Source organism: Salmo salar, chromosome ssa02 (assembly GCF_905237065.1).
Source record: "Salmo salar chromosome ssa02, Ssal_v3.1, whole genome shotgun sequence".
Lineage (NCBI taxonomy): Eukaryota > Metazoa > Chordata > Actinopteri > Salmoniformes > Salmonidae > Salmo > Salmo salar.
In genome coordinates this window covers 65,650,281-65,664,746 of record NC_059443.1, presented here as the reverse complement: position 1 = coordinate 65,664,746, position 14,466 = coordinate 65,650,281, and the positions used below count along the sequence as shown (strand labels likewise).

Here is a 14,466-nt window from a genome sequence, read left to right as displayed (position 1 = left end):
TTCTTGGTTTGTGAGTGGACCCCAGACCTCCCAACCATAAAGTGCAATGGGTTCCATAACTGATTGAAGTATTTTTAGCCAGATCCTAATTGGTATGTGAAATGTTATGTTCCTTTTGATGGCATAGAATGCCCTTCTTGCCTTGTCTCTCAGATCGTTCACAGCTTTGTGGAAGTTACCTGTGGCGCTGATGTTTAGGCCAAGGTATGTATCGTTTTTTGTGTTCTAGGGCAACGGTGTCTAGATGGAATTTGTGCTTGTGGTCCTGGCGACTGGACCTTTTTTGGAACAACATTATTGTGGTCTTACTGAGATTTACTGTCAGGGTTCAGGTCTGGCAGAAGATCTAGGTGCTGCTGTAGGCCCTCCTTGGTTCTATCATCTCTCACACACAAACAAACAGGCATAAATACACACTCCTTCTCTCTTTCCTCTCTCCTTTTGTTTCTCTTTCACTCTACGCTCTCTCCTTTCCTTTCTCTCTTTCTCTTTCTCTCTCTCTCTCCCTCTTTCTTTCTTTCTTTCTTTCTTTTTCTTTCTTTCTTTCTCTCTCTCTTACACTCTTGCACACACACTCCCTTTTCTTGCAGTACATTGTTTTGATAAAATCCACTCATCTCTGATTCCCATGTCCTGCCTCAGTAAACATAGACAGTTGGTAACAAGACCACTGTAAGAGTGTGTGTGCTGTGTTGCCCACTGTTATACAACTTTCCATTCACTTCCTCTTGCTGTTTCTCACACTGTAGTGTTCTTCCCCCCGTCCCTGTTCCTGTTCACTGGCCCACAGCCACACACACACACACACACACACACACACACACACACACACACACACAGATACATACATACATACATACATGCATACATACATACATACATACATACATACATACACACACACACACACACACACACACACACACACACACACACACACACACATATATATGCAGAGACAGACAGACACACACACACATATATGCAGAGACAGACAGACACATGCATGCAGAGACAGACAGACAGACAGTAGGTCATGGCCCGGTACGCTCCTATTAGTCAAGCTAATGGACCACAACTTCGAGGCACACACACACACCCCCACACCCAGGGATAGCCAGGGAGACCCAGACAGGCTAGAATAGAATATATTACTATATTAGGTATGTTGTTCACAGTGACACCAGTGACAGTGACTGATCTGGCAACAGAAGAGAGAGAGAGAGGAGAGATAGAGTCTGGTGGGTTTTGGTTCTCATGAACTGATTTGAGGGGTGGAGAGAGGGAGGGAGACAGAGAGGAAAGGGGAATACCTAGTCAGTTGTACAACTGAATGCATTCAACTGAAATGTCTTCCGCATTTATAATTTTTTAAATATTATTTAACCATTTAACTAGGCAAGTCAGTTAAGAACAAATTCTTATTTACGATGATGGCCTACCCCGGCCAAACCCTAACACGGACTACGCTGGGCCAATTGTGTGCCTCCCTATGGGACTCCCAATCACGGCCGGTTGTGATCCAGCCTGGAATCGAACCAGGGTCTGTAGAGATGCCTCTAGCACTGAGATGCAGTGCCTTAGAATGCTGCGCCACTCGGGAGCCCCAACCCCTCTGAATCAGAGAGGTGTGAGAGAGAGGTGCAAGAGAGAGGTAGAGAGAGAGGGTTCCCTTTTGTACTTCAACCATTTGCACATTGTTACAACACTGTATATATACATAATATGACATTTGTAATGTCTTTATTCTTTTGGAACTTCTGTGAGTGTAATGTTTACTGTTAATTTTTATTGTTTATTTCACTTTTGTATATTATCTACTTCACTTGTTTTGGCAATGTTAATATATGTTTCCCATGCCTTGAATTGAATTGAGTTAGAGAGACACTGGGAAATGAGATAAGAGCACTTCTTCTTATGGTGGTGTGTCTGCCAATGGAAGTGGTAGAGTGAAAATATGGAGAGAGAGAGAAAGGTAAAGGGAAGAGATAGATAGTGATGGAGGAAAGTGAGTGATGAAGTGAGGAGAAAGACAGAAGAGATGAATGGGCCCTCAGCCTTGGTGATTCTAAAAGACACGTGAGAGAAACAGAGAAGCACAATATGAGTGTGACTCACTCAGTAAAGAGCTAGTGCAAACACACACACTCAAACTCATACATACAGACTGACGCGCACACACACTTATACATGAGCTTACTAATATACAGATCAAATACACTCACAGCAAAGGCTGACACATCACACGTAGCTAGATACATCTTTCCTGTGTGTGTGTTCATCTGAAACATATTCATAGACACACACTTTTTTCATAAAAACATATTCAGAGAACTTTTGCATTAGTGCAGGAACAGGGAACTAGTTCCTAGAAATATTTTTTTTAATTAAAATGTGTTTTACAGTTTTCCTATTTGCTTACAATCCCCTGAGCTTCCACTGTGTTTTGATTATGAGAGGTAGCATCAGTAATGTTGAACAACGAGAGCACTAGCTAACCTAGCCTAGCATTGGCTGTGTTTGAATTGTGAGACATCTATCTAGCCTGGCTAGCATTTCATTTTGAACTGAGAGACCAGTTAGCTAACCTATTCTAGCATTGTGTTTGAACTGTGAGAGCACTTGTTAGCCTAGTTAGTATAAGCTTTTAGTATAAGCTCTTTTTGAACTTGCCTAGCATTAGCCATGTTTAAAATTATGAGAGCTAATCTTGCTAGTATTAGCTGTATATGAACTATGATACCTTTATCTAGCCCAACTAGCTTTAGCGTGTTTGAACAGGCTGATACCGGCTGGCCGTTGGCCACTTCTAGTAATCCAGTGTTTGTGTATTTCCTTGTTTGCCCCACAGCATTGTTAAAGGAAAGATGACTATGTTACAAAACTCATCATGACAGTTGTATTTCTGCCAGCTTCAACGGCAGTAGCTCAAATACACATTAAAACATTAAATGACCCCTGTAATCGATAAAACATCACTCAGAGCTGCACAAAAACTATATAACATTCAAAATAGGGGAATCTTTCCTTTAAATGGCAATTCCGCCACTTTTCAACCTCATATTCATTATCTCCAGCACAATACCAGTGTCTCTACGTATGTGAAAACGGCACGTTTCAATGATCTGTGGTTAAAAAAATAAGAAAGGTCCTCATGCTTCTCTGTGACATTTTGTTTTCTTTTGATGATGTCATCAGATATAACATTTTTCCCATATACACTGGTATTGTGCTGGCGATAATGAAAATGAGGTTGAAAAGTGGTGGAATTGCCCTTTAACTCAGCCACTACAGTCTGGTGTTGTGCAAACACACTGTGATACACCACAGCTTATATTACTGTCTCTCTCTGTCTGTCGGCAGGTCTGAATTACTGACTGATTGACTGACTTGACTGACTGTCGACAGGTCTGAATCACTGACTGACTGACTGACTGACTGTCTGTCTGTCGGCAGGTCTGAATCACTGACTGACTGACTGACTGACTGACTGACTGACTGACTAACTGTCTGACTCTCGGATTGCACAGTGCAACTGCTGGGTTGATTGTGTGTGGGAGCGTGTGTGTGTTATGGTGATTGTCTGTGTATTATTAAGTGTGTGTGTGTGTTATGGTGATTGTCTGTGTATTATTAAGTGTGTGTGTTATGGTGATTGTCTGTGTATTATTAAGTGTGTGTGTTATGGTGATTGTCTGTGTATTATTAAGTGTGTGTGTTATGGTGGTTGTCTGTGTATTATTAAGTGTGTGTGTTATGGTGGTTGTCTGTGTATTATTAAGTGTGTGTGTTATGGTGGTTGTCTGTGTATTATTAAGTGTGTATGTTATGGTGGTTGTCTGTGTATTAAGTGTGTGTGTTATGGTGGTTGTCTGTGTATTATTAAGTGTGTGTGTTATGGTGATTGTCTGTGTATTATTAAGTGTGTATGTTATGGTGGTTGTCTGTGTATTATTAAGTGTGTGTGTTATGGTGGTTGTCTGTGTATTATTAAGTGTGTGTTCTTGTGTATTGACAGCTGTGTGTGTTTCCCCTCTGCAGGGATGAAGACCTACCTGATCTCAGGGAGGAAGTTAGAGCATGCTCAGTGTGGTTGTTCTCAGGACATCCTGACCCCGTGCCCTCGCCCCCACACCTCTGCCCTCATGCCTGGGGGGGGCTGCTGCCCTCTGTGTGTCCTGCACTGTGAATGGGGAGCAGACAGAGGAGGGGGCCGGACTCAATGGATGCCAGGATGAACATAAGACTAACAGCGCCAAGGTAGATCACACGCCTATGCAGGCACGCAAGGACGCATCCACACACACACACACACACACACACACAAACACACACACTGACAACACACTGCTATGCCAACGTAGCTTACCACACACCTACTAATAACACACACCTGCACCACACACTTGTCTAACACACATCCCTCTCTCTCCTTCTTCTTCTGTAGTTTACTCCAGGCTGCAGCCCCAGGGCTCTGAATGGCATTCTCAGTCCTCCACTGGAGGACTTGGTAATGGCCAGCCAGAGCTCTCTATGCGACATGCTCCAGGAGAAAGAAAAGAAGACCAGTACGGGCACAGGGACGGGTACCAGCCTGGGTATGGGGGGTCCAGGAGGGGCGGGACCGGGAGGCACAGGCATGGACCACTCCGCCCTCATCCCGCTACGCTCCAAGAACTTCAGGGAGAAGAGTGACGTCCATTTTGTTGATGTCATCAAGGAGGACAGGTGAGGACAGGAGGGAGTATGGTGGCTTTTGACTTTACTTATGAACTGTTTTGAGTTCAGTACATCTAAATAACCTAGACCAGAGTTCAGTCATAAACCCTGACTCTGAACCAGTTTAGAGGAGCATATTAGCGTTGGGCGATAGTAGGTGGCTTTAGTGGAATGATTGACAGTCTAAAGCTGACCCTGGACTAGTTGTTATTTACTACTGCACTGTTGTTAGATACTACTGCACTGTTGTTAGATACTACTGCACTGTTGTTAGATACTACTGCACTGTTGTTAGATACTACTGCACTGTTGTTAGATACTACTGCACTGCTGTTAGATACTACTGCACTGTTGTTAGATACTACTGCACTGTTGTTAGATACTACTGCACTGTTGTTAGATACTACTGCACTGTTGTTAGATACTACTTCACTGCTGTTATTTACTACTGTACTGTTGTTAGATACAACTGCACTGTTGTTAGATACTACTGCACTGCTGTTAGATACTACTGCACTGTTGTTAGATACTACTGCACTGTTGTTAGATACTACTGCACTGCTGTTAGATACTATTGCACTGTTAGATACTATTGCACTGTTGTTAGATACTACTGCACTGTTGTTAGATACTACTGCACTGCTGTTAGATACTACTGCACTGTTGTTAGATACTACTGCACTGCTGTTAGATACTACTGCACTGTTGTTAGATACTACTGCACTGTTGTTAGATACTACTGCACTGCTGTTAGATACTACTGCACTGTTGTTAGATACTACTGCACTGTTGTTAGATACAACTGCACTGCTGTTAGATATTACTGCACTGCTGTTACATACTACTGCACTGTTGTTAGATACTACTGCACTGCTGTTAGATACTACTGCACTGTTGTTAGATACTACTGCACTGTTGTTACTGCACTGTTGTTAGATACTATTGCACTGTTGTTAGATACTACTGCACTGTTGTTAGATACTACTGCACTGTTGTTAGATACTATTGCACTGTTGTTAGATACTACTGCACTGCTGTTAGATAGTACTGCACTGCTGTTAGATACTACTGCACTGTTGTTAGATACTATTGCACTGTTGTTAGATACTACTGCACTGTTGTTAGATACTACTGCACTGTTGTTAGATACTACTGCACTGTTAGATACTACTGCACTGTTGTTAGATACTACTGCACTGTTGTTAGATACTACTGCACTGTTGTTAGATACTACTGCACTGTTGTTAGATATTACTGCACTGTTGTTAGATACTATTGCACTGTTGTTAGATACTACTGCACTGTTGTTAGATACTACTGCACTGTTGTTAGATATTACTGCACTGCTGTTAGATACTACTGCACTGTTGTTAGATACTACTGCACTGCTGTTAGATACTACTGCACTGTTGTTAGATACTACTGCACTGTTGTTAGATATTACTGCACTGCTGTTAGATACTACTGCACTGTTGTTAGATACTATTGCACTGTTGTTAGATACTACTGCACTGCTGTTAGATACTACTGCACTGCTGTTAGATACTACTGCACTGTTGTTACTGCACTGTTGTTAGATACTATTGCACTGTTGTTAGATACTACTGCACTGTTGTTAGATACTACTGCACTGTTGTTAGATACTACTGCACTGTTGTTAGATACTATTGCACTGTTGTTAGATACTACTGCACTGTTGTTAGATACTACTGCACTGCTGTTACATACTACTGCACTGTTGTTAGATACTACTGCACTGCTGTTAGATAGTACTGCACTGCTGTTACATACTACTGCACTGTTGTTAGATACTACTGTACTGTTGTTAGATACTATTGCACTGTTGTTAGATACTACTGCACTGCTGTTAGATACTACTGCACTGTTGTTAGATACTACTGCACTGTTGTTAGATACTATTGCACTGTTGTTAGATACTACTGCACTGTTGTTAGATACTACTGCACTGCTGTTAGATAGTACTGCACTGCTGTTACATACTACTGCACTGTTGTTAGATACTATTGCACTGTTGTTAGATACTACTGCACTGTTGTTAGATACTACTGCACTGTTGTTAGATACTACTGCACTGTTAGATACTACTGCACTGTTGTTAGATACTATTGCACTGTTGTTAGATACTACTGCACTGTTGTTAGATACTACTGCACTGTTGTTAGATATTACTGCACTGTTGTTAGATACTACTGCACTGTTGTTAGATATTACTGCACTGTTGTTAGATACTACTGCACTGTTGTTAGATACTACTGCACTGTTGTTAGATACTACTGCACTGTTGTTAGATACTACTGCACTGTTGTTAGATATTACTGCACTGTTGTTAGATACTACTGCACTGCTGTTAGATACTACTGCACTGTTGTTAGATATTACTGCACTGTTGTTAGATACTACTGCACTGCTGTTAGATACTACTGCACTGTTGTTAGATACTACTGCACTGCTGTTAGATACTACTGCACTGTTGTTAGATACTACTGCACTATTGTTAGATACTACTGCACTGCTGTTAGATACTACTGCACTGATGTTAGATACTACTGCACTGTTGGAGCTAGGAACACAAGCATTTTGCTACACTCGCAATAACGTCTTCTAAATATGTGTATGTGACCAATAACATTTTATTTGATTTAGGAGCAGAACTGGGCATGTCTTGGCAGATCAGGGATTAGCCTACCTTAGGTTTAAAGTGAAAGGCCTTTTTCTTACAAACTCTAAATCCAATAATGCACTAATCAATATCAATGTAGTACTAACAAAAATAACATACGGTAGAACAAAAACACAGGAGAAATAAAAATAAGAAATAAGAAGGACAGGAGAAAGTAAGACGCTGTACAGGGTCAGTTCCAGTACCATATTATAATGTACAGGGATACTGGATCTATAGAGGTAGATATGTATAGGGGTAAACATACTATATACAGGGTCAGTTCCAGTTCCATATTATAATGTACAGGGATACTGGATCTATAGAGGTAGATATGTATAGAGGTAAACATACTATATACAGGGTCAGTACCATATTATAATGTACAGGGATACTGGATCTATAGAGGTAGATATGTATAGGGGTAAACATACTATATACAGGGTCAGTACCATATTATAATGTACAGGGATACTGGATCTATAGAGGTAGATATGTATAGAGGTAAACATACTATATACAGGGTCAGTACCATATTATAATGTACAGGGATACTGGATCTATAGAGGTAGATATGTATAGGGGTAAACATACTATATACAGGGTCAGTTCCAGTACCATATTATAATGTACAGGGATACTGGATCTATAGAGGTAGATATGTATAGGGGTAAACATACTATATACAGGGTCAGTTCCAGTACCATATTATAATGTACAGGGATACTGGATCTATAGAGGTAGATATGTATAGGGGTAAACATACTATATACAGGGTCAGTTCCAGTACCATATTATAATGTACAGGGATACTGGATCTATAGAGGTAGATATGTATAGGGGTAAACATACTATATACAGGGTCAGTACCATATTATAATGTACAGGGATACTGGATCTATAGAGGTAGATATGTATAGGGGTAAACATACTATATACAGGGTCAGTACCATATTATAATGTACAGGGATACTGGATCTATAGAGGTAGATATGTATAGAGGTAAACATACTATATACAGGGTCAGTACCATATTATAATGTACAGGGATACTGGATCTATAGAGGTAGATATGTATAGGGGTAAACATACTATATACAGGGTCAGTTCCAGTACCATATTATAATGTACAGGGATACTGGATCTATAGAGGTAGATATGTATAGGGGTAAACATACTATATACAGGGTCAGTACCATATTATAATGTACAGGGATACTGGATCTATAGAGGTAGATATGTATAGGGGTAAACATACTATATACAGGGTCTGTTCCAGTACCATATTATAATGTACAGGGATACTGGATCTATAGAGGTAGATATGTATAGGGGTAAACATACTATATACAGGGTCAGTTCCAGTACCATATTATAATGTACAGGGATACTGGATCTATAGAGGTAGATATGTATAGGGGTAAACATACTATATACAGGGTCAGTACCATATTATAATGTACAGGGATACTGGATCTATAGAGGTAGATATGTATAGGGGTAAACATACTATATACAGGGTACAGTACCATATTATAATGTACAGGGATACTGGATCTATAGAGGTAGATATGTATAGGGGTAAACATACTATATACAGGGTCAGTGCCAGTAACATATTATAATGTACAGGGATACTGGATCTATAGAGGTAGATATGTATAGGGGTAAGGTGACTAGGCATCAGAATATATGATAAACAGAGTAGCAGCAGAGTATATGAATATTGTGTGTGTGTGTATAGAGTCAGTATATATGTGTGTGCATGTTATGGTTGTGTTGAGCGTGTCAGTGTGCGTGAGTGTGCATTGAGACAGTGCAAGAATAAAAATAACTAAAAGGTCAACTTAGATAGACATAGATCGTCTGTGTAGCCATTTGTTAGCTATTTAGCAGTCTTATGGCTTGGGGATAGAAGCTGTTCAGGAGCCTGTTGGTATCAGACTTGATACACCGGCACCACTTGCCGTGAGGAAGCAGAGAGAACAGTCCATGGCTTGGGTGGTTTAGGATTACCAACAGTGCTATGGTGATTAGTGTTGACAGCGTATATATTTTAAGTCGGTCACTAAGGGAGGAATCCCAGCTTGAGATGCATGCACTTAACCTCGATGATCACGTAAATAATGCATGGATGTCAATGGATGATTCAAGTCATGCATGCAGATGTCAAGTTCAAGTTAGGATTCCACCGTGAAACCCTCTACCGGTCTTTTCCTCAATCTATTCTCCTGTCTTTCAAGTCTGATGAAGGACTACTTCTTCAAGCCTCCCATCAACAAGCTGAGCCTCAACTTCCTGGAGAGACCTTTGGAGACAGCCTACCGCATCAGCTACCAGGAGGAGGTACACACACACACACACACACACACACACATAGACACCCTCAATCCGTGTCAGTCAAAGCCGTATCGACCACGTGTTCATACAAAGCCCCCTGCTGGTGTGTATAAGATATTTCAGTTCTAACAGTTTGACTACATTATAGTAGTAGTAATCTGAACTTTATCTCCTCTCTCTGTCCCTGTGTTGTTCGCCTCTCATCCCAACTGTCTAAGCACCGTTCCTTTCTCCTCTCCTTCTCTCTGTCTCTGACTACTCTCTCCCCTCCAGGTGGAGACCCAGGCCCCGGTGCAGACCTTCTCTCTCTGTCTCTGACTACTCTCTCCCCTCCAGGTGGAGACCCAGGCCCCGGTGCAGACCTTCTCTCTCTGTCTCTGACTACTCTCTCCCCTCCAGGTGGAGACCCAGGCCCCGGTGCAGACCTTCTCTCTATGTCTCTGACTACTCTCTCCCCTCCAGGTGGAGACCCAGGCCCCGGTGCAGACCTTCTCTCTCTGTCTCTGACTACTCTCTCCCCTCCAGGTGGAGACCCAGGCCCCGGTGCAGACCTTCTCTCTATGTCTCTGACTACTCTCTCCCCTCCAGGTGGAGACCCAGGCCCCGGTGCAGACCTTCTCTCTATGTCTCTGACTACTCTCTCCCCTCCAGGTGGAGACCCAGGCCCCGGTGCAGACCTTCTCTCTCTGTCTCTGACTACTCTCTCCCCTCCAGGTGGAGACCCAGGCCCCGGTGCAGACCTTCTCTCTATGTCTCTGACTACTCTCTCCCCTCCAGGTGGAGACCCAGGCCCCGGTGCAGACCTTCTCTCTATGTCTCTGACTACTCTCTCCCCTCCAGGTGGAGACCCAGGCCCCGGTGCAGACCTTCTCTCTATGTCTCTGACTACTCTCTCCCCTCCAGGTGGAGACCCAGGCCCCGGTGCAGACCTTCTCTCTATGTCTCTGACTACTCTCTCCCCTCCAGGTGGAGACCCAGGCCCCGGTGCAGACCTTCTCTCTATGTCTCTGACTACTCTCTCCCCTCCAGGTGGAGACCCAGGCCCCGGTGCAGACCTTCTCTCTATGTCTCTGACTACTCTCTCCCCTCCAGGTGGAGACCCAGGCCCCGGTGCAGACCTTCTCTCTATGTCTCTGACTACTCTCTCCCCTCCAGGTGGAGACCCAGGCCCCGGTGCAGACCTTCTCTCTCTGTCTCTGACTACTCTCTCCCCTCCAGGTGGAGACCCAGGCCCCGGTGCAGACCTTCTCTCTATGTCTCTGACTACTCTCTCCCCTCCAGGTGGAGACCCAGGCCCCGGTGCAGACCTTCTCTCTATGTCTCTGACTACTCTCTCCCCTCCAGGTGGAGACCCAGGCCCCGGTGCAGACCTTCGCCAGCCCTACCTTCAGCTCCTTCCTGGATGTTCTCCTATCCTGCTCTGTGTTCCTCGCCCTCACCTTGGCCTGCTTCCTGGTTCCCATGGTCACCATGGAGACGCCTCCAGCAACCGTCCTGGGATTGGCTACCGCTGCTGGTCTGTTAGAGCTGGTCTCCCTGGTGCTGTCCATACGGTGAGGGATGGAGGGGGGAGATAGTGGGAGGGAGAGAGGGTGGGTAAAGTGAAAAGTGTCTGCTGCAGTTGGTCTCCCTGTTGCTATATGGAGGGATGAGAAATTAGGTAAAGGGAGGGAGGGAGAGAGAGAGGGGTAGAGGGTGTAAGAGAGAACTGATAGGGATGTGAGTCAGTGTATCACAATGTTGTCCTTTTTTGCTATTTACTTGTCCCTTCTTTACTCACCTCCTCCCCCTCGGCCCCCTGTAGTATGACGTTCTACCTGGACAACGTGTTGAGCTGTACCCAGACCTTGCTGAGGGTGGTGTCAGGCTGGATCCCCCGTCATGTGATCGGGGCCGTGCTGGTCTCACTTCCTGCCGTGTCCGTGTTCTCGCACCTCGCCTGCAGCCTCCACCTGCCCATCCAGGTAAGGAAAGATAGAGAGGGTAAAGGAGGAGGGCAGACTGGCAGACATGGGGTTCTAGTCAGGGATGGTCAAAATGGGTTTGAACGCTGGTCTAGATGACAGATGGCAAATGCATTACTGCTAACAATACTTATTTACAATAATAGGTGTTCTCAAGTGTATGGGACTAAGTGTCAAGAGCATTGAGTATGTTTATGTTACCATATGTAATATATTGTGTGAGTACTCTTGTGTACCAGGGTAAAGTTCCATTTCAGTTCAGTCAATTTGGGAAATAACCTGAAATTCCAATTCCCGATTTCTTCTCATATAGAAGCATTGAGGAAAATTTGAATTTCTGTTTACACAAACAAATGTTTTGTGTCCTCCCTCTAGGTAACCATGTTCCTGTGCTGTGCAGTGACCATAGCCATCATCCAGTACTGTAACTTCTGCCAGCTGAGTTTCTGGATGAGATCTGCCCTGGCCACGGCTGTTGGTGTGGCTCTACTAGTGCTGCTCCACAGCCCCCTCAACAGGACAGGGTGAGTACTGCAGCCTATACGTATTTACGACCCATTCAGAACTTGAATCAAATCCTATCCAATTTTTTGCGTACACATACTTTGCAGATGTTATCGCGAGTGTGCAGTAATACCTGACAATACAAAACAATACACTCAAATCCCCAAAATAAAAGAAAGGAATTAAGAAATATATCAATATTAGCAATCCGCATGTCTGTTCTTCTTATTGGTGTCCTTTAGTGGTGGTTTCTTTGCAGCAATTCCACCATGAAGGTCTGATTCATGCAGTCTCCTATGAACAGTTGATGTTGAGATGTGTCTGTTACTTGAACTCTGTGAAGCATTTATTTGGGCTGCAATTTCTAAGGATGGTAACTCTAATGAATGTATCCTCTGCATTAGAGGTAACTCTGGGTCTTCCTTTCCTGTGGCGGTCCTCATGAGAGCCAGTTTCATCATAGCGCTTGATGGTTTTTGCGACTGCACTTGAAGAAACCTTCAAAGTTCTTTACATTTTCCGTATTGACGGACCTTCATGTCTTAAAGTATTGATGAACTGTCGTTTCTCTTTGCTTATTTGACCTGTTCTTGCCATAATATGGACTTGGTATTTTACCAAATAGGGCTATCTTCTATTTACCACCCCTACCTTGTCACAACACAACTGATTGACTCAAACGCATTAAGAAGGATTCATTTCCACAAATTAACTTTTAACAAATGCATTCCAGGTGACTACCTCATGAAGCTGGTTGAGAGAATGCCATGAGTGTGCAAAGCTGTGATCAAGGCAAAGGGTGGCTACTTTGAAGAATCTCAAATATAAAATATATTTTGATTTGTTTAACACTTTTTTTTGGTTACTACATGATTCCATATGTGTTATTTCATAGTTTTGACGTATTCTACAATGTAGAAAATAGTAAAAATAAAGAAAAACCCTTGAATGAGTAGGTGTGTCCAAAGTTTTGACTGGTACTGTATATGATTGTGTGTATAGGCATTATGGACAATATATGAATAGAAAAGGTGTGTACAACAGTAGTTATATAGGATGAGCAACTAGAATACAGTGTATACATATGAAGTGGGTAAAACAGGATGTAAACAGTGTTCCATGACTGTGTACATAGGGCAGCAGTCTCTAAGGTGGAGGGTAGAGTACCGGGTGGTATCCGGCTAGTATCAGTGACTAAAGTTCAGGGCAGGGTACTGGGCGGAGGCTGGCTAGTGGTGACTGTTTAACAGTCTGATGGCCTGGAGATAAAAAGCTTTTTTTCAGTCTCTCGGTCCCAGCTTTGATGCACCTGTACTGTCTCCGCCTTCTAGAGGGTAGCGGGTTGAAACATTTGAAACTTTACAACATTTTGAAGATGTTATAACTTATGTTATAATGTTAAAACTTTAAGCTCAATTTTTTATTTATTTATTGTATAGCTTGCAGTTTATTTGCCATTAGTCAGCCATAAGTCAGCATTTTATGACATACACAATATGCACAATAATACACAATATACCTCTCCCTCCCAGTGGCTCTTGGGAAATGTTCATATTCATCTGTTTGTGAGCCAAGTTGTGTGTGTGAGTAAGTGTGTTGGAGTGTGAGTGTGTTGGAATGTGTTATCGCTGTGTTTAACTCACAGGAGTCATTCTAAGAGGTTGATATGAATCAGTCAGCCGTGTGTGTGTGTGTGTAACTGACGGGAGTCACTCTGTCTTGCAGCTCCAGTAATGACAGTTCTCCAGCGATGGGGTGAGTGTTGCCATGGAAACACAGAATGTTGATGGATGAGTGACATTTGGGAGGGTGACGGGGGTGAAAGGAGAGAAGAGGGGCCGTCTTTCTATCTTTCTCTTTCTATCTCTCTCTCTCTTTCTCCCTCTCTCTTCACTCTCTCCCTCTCTCACTCTCTTTTCTCCCTCTCTCTTCACTCTCTCCCTCTCTCACTCTCTTTTCTCCCTCTCTCCTCTCCTCTCTTTTCTCAAACTGTGAAGTATGGCTGGTGTAATCATAGCAGCTAAATGTCAGCAGCAGTGGCTATGCCTGCATCTCAAAGGCACCCTATTCTCTACTTAGTGCACTACTTTTGACCAGGGCCCATAGGGAATAGAGTTCCATTTGGGACAGATCCTGTGAGTCAGACTGGCTAGCTGGTCCTATTTATACGAGCCACGGGTTAAGCTCAACTGTGGGAGAGATGCTGCAGGTAGAGGATCTGAAATAATACATACATCATGAAGGACCATGTTGGCCTTT

At 43.1% G+C, this 14,466-nt stretch overlaps 1 protein-coding gene across 2 annotated transcripts in view; it reads left to right on the top strand.

Moving 5' to 3' along the window:
• LOC106590466 (adenylate cyclase type 9) overlaps positions 1 to 14,466 on the top strand; it is a 108,138-nt gene that overhangs the window by 86,539 nt on the left and 7,133 nt on the right. Inside the window, exons 1-7 of one of the 2 annotated variants that reach the window (XM_045708103.1) lie at positions 4,041 to 4,260; positions 4,448 to 4,728; positions 9,643 to 9,745; positions 11,084 to 11,292; positions 11,544 to 11,703; positions 12,079 to 12,227; positions 13,933 to 13,962. In XM_045708103.1, the coding sequence (XP_045564059.1) occupies positions 4,514 to 4,728; positions 9,643 to 9,745; positions 11,084 to 11,292; positions 11,544 to 11,703; positions 12,079 to 12,227; positions 13,933 to 13,962 (866 nt within the window). In that variant the 5' untranslated portion in view covers positions 4,041 to 4,260; positions 4,448 to 4,513. Of the gene's footprint in view, positions 1 to 4,040; positions 4,261 to 4,447; positions 4,729 to 9,642; positions 9,746 to 11,083; positions 11,293 to 11,543; positions 11,704 to 12,078; positions 12,228 to 13,932; positions 13,963 to 14,466 lie in introns of those variants that run through there. The other variant, XM_045708105.1, reaches the window with a different exon arrangement.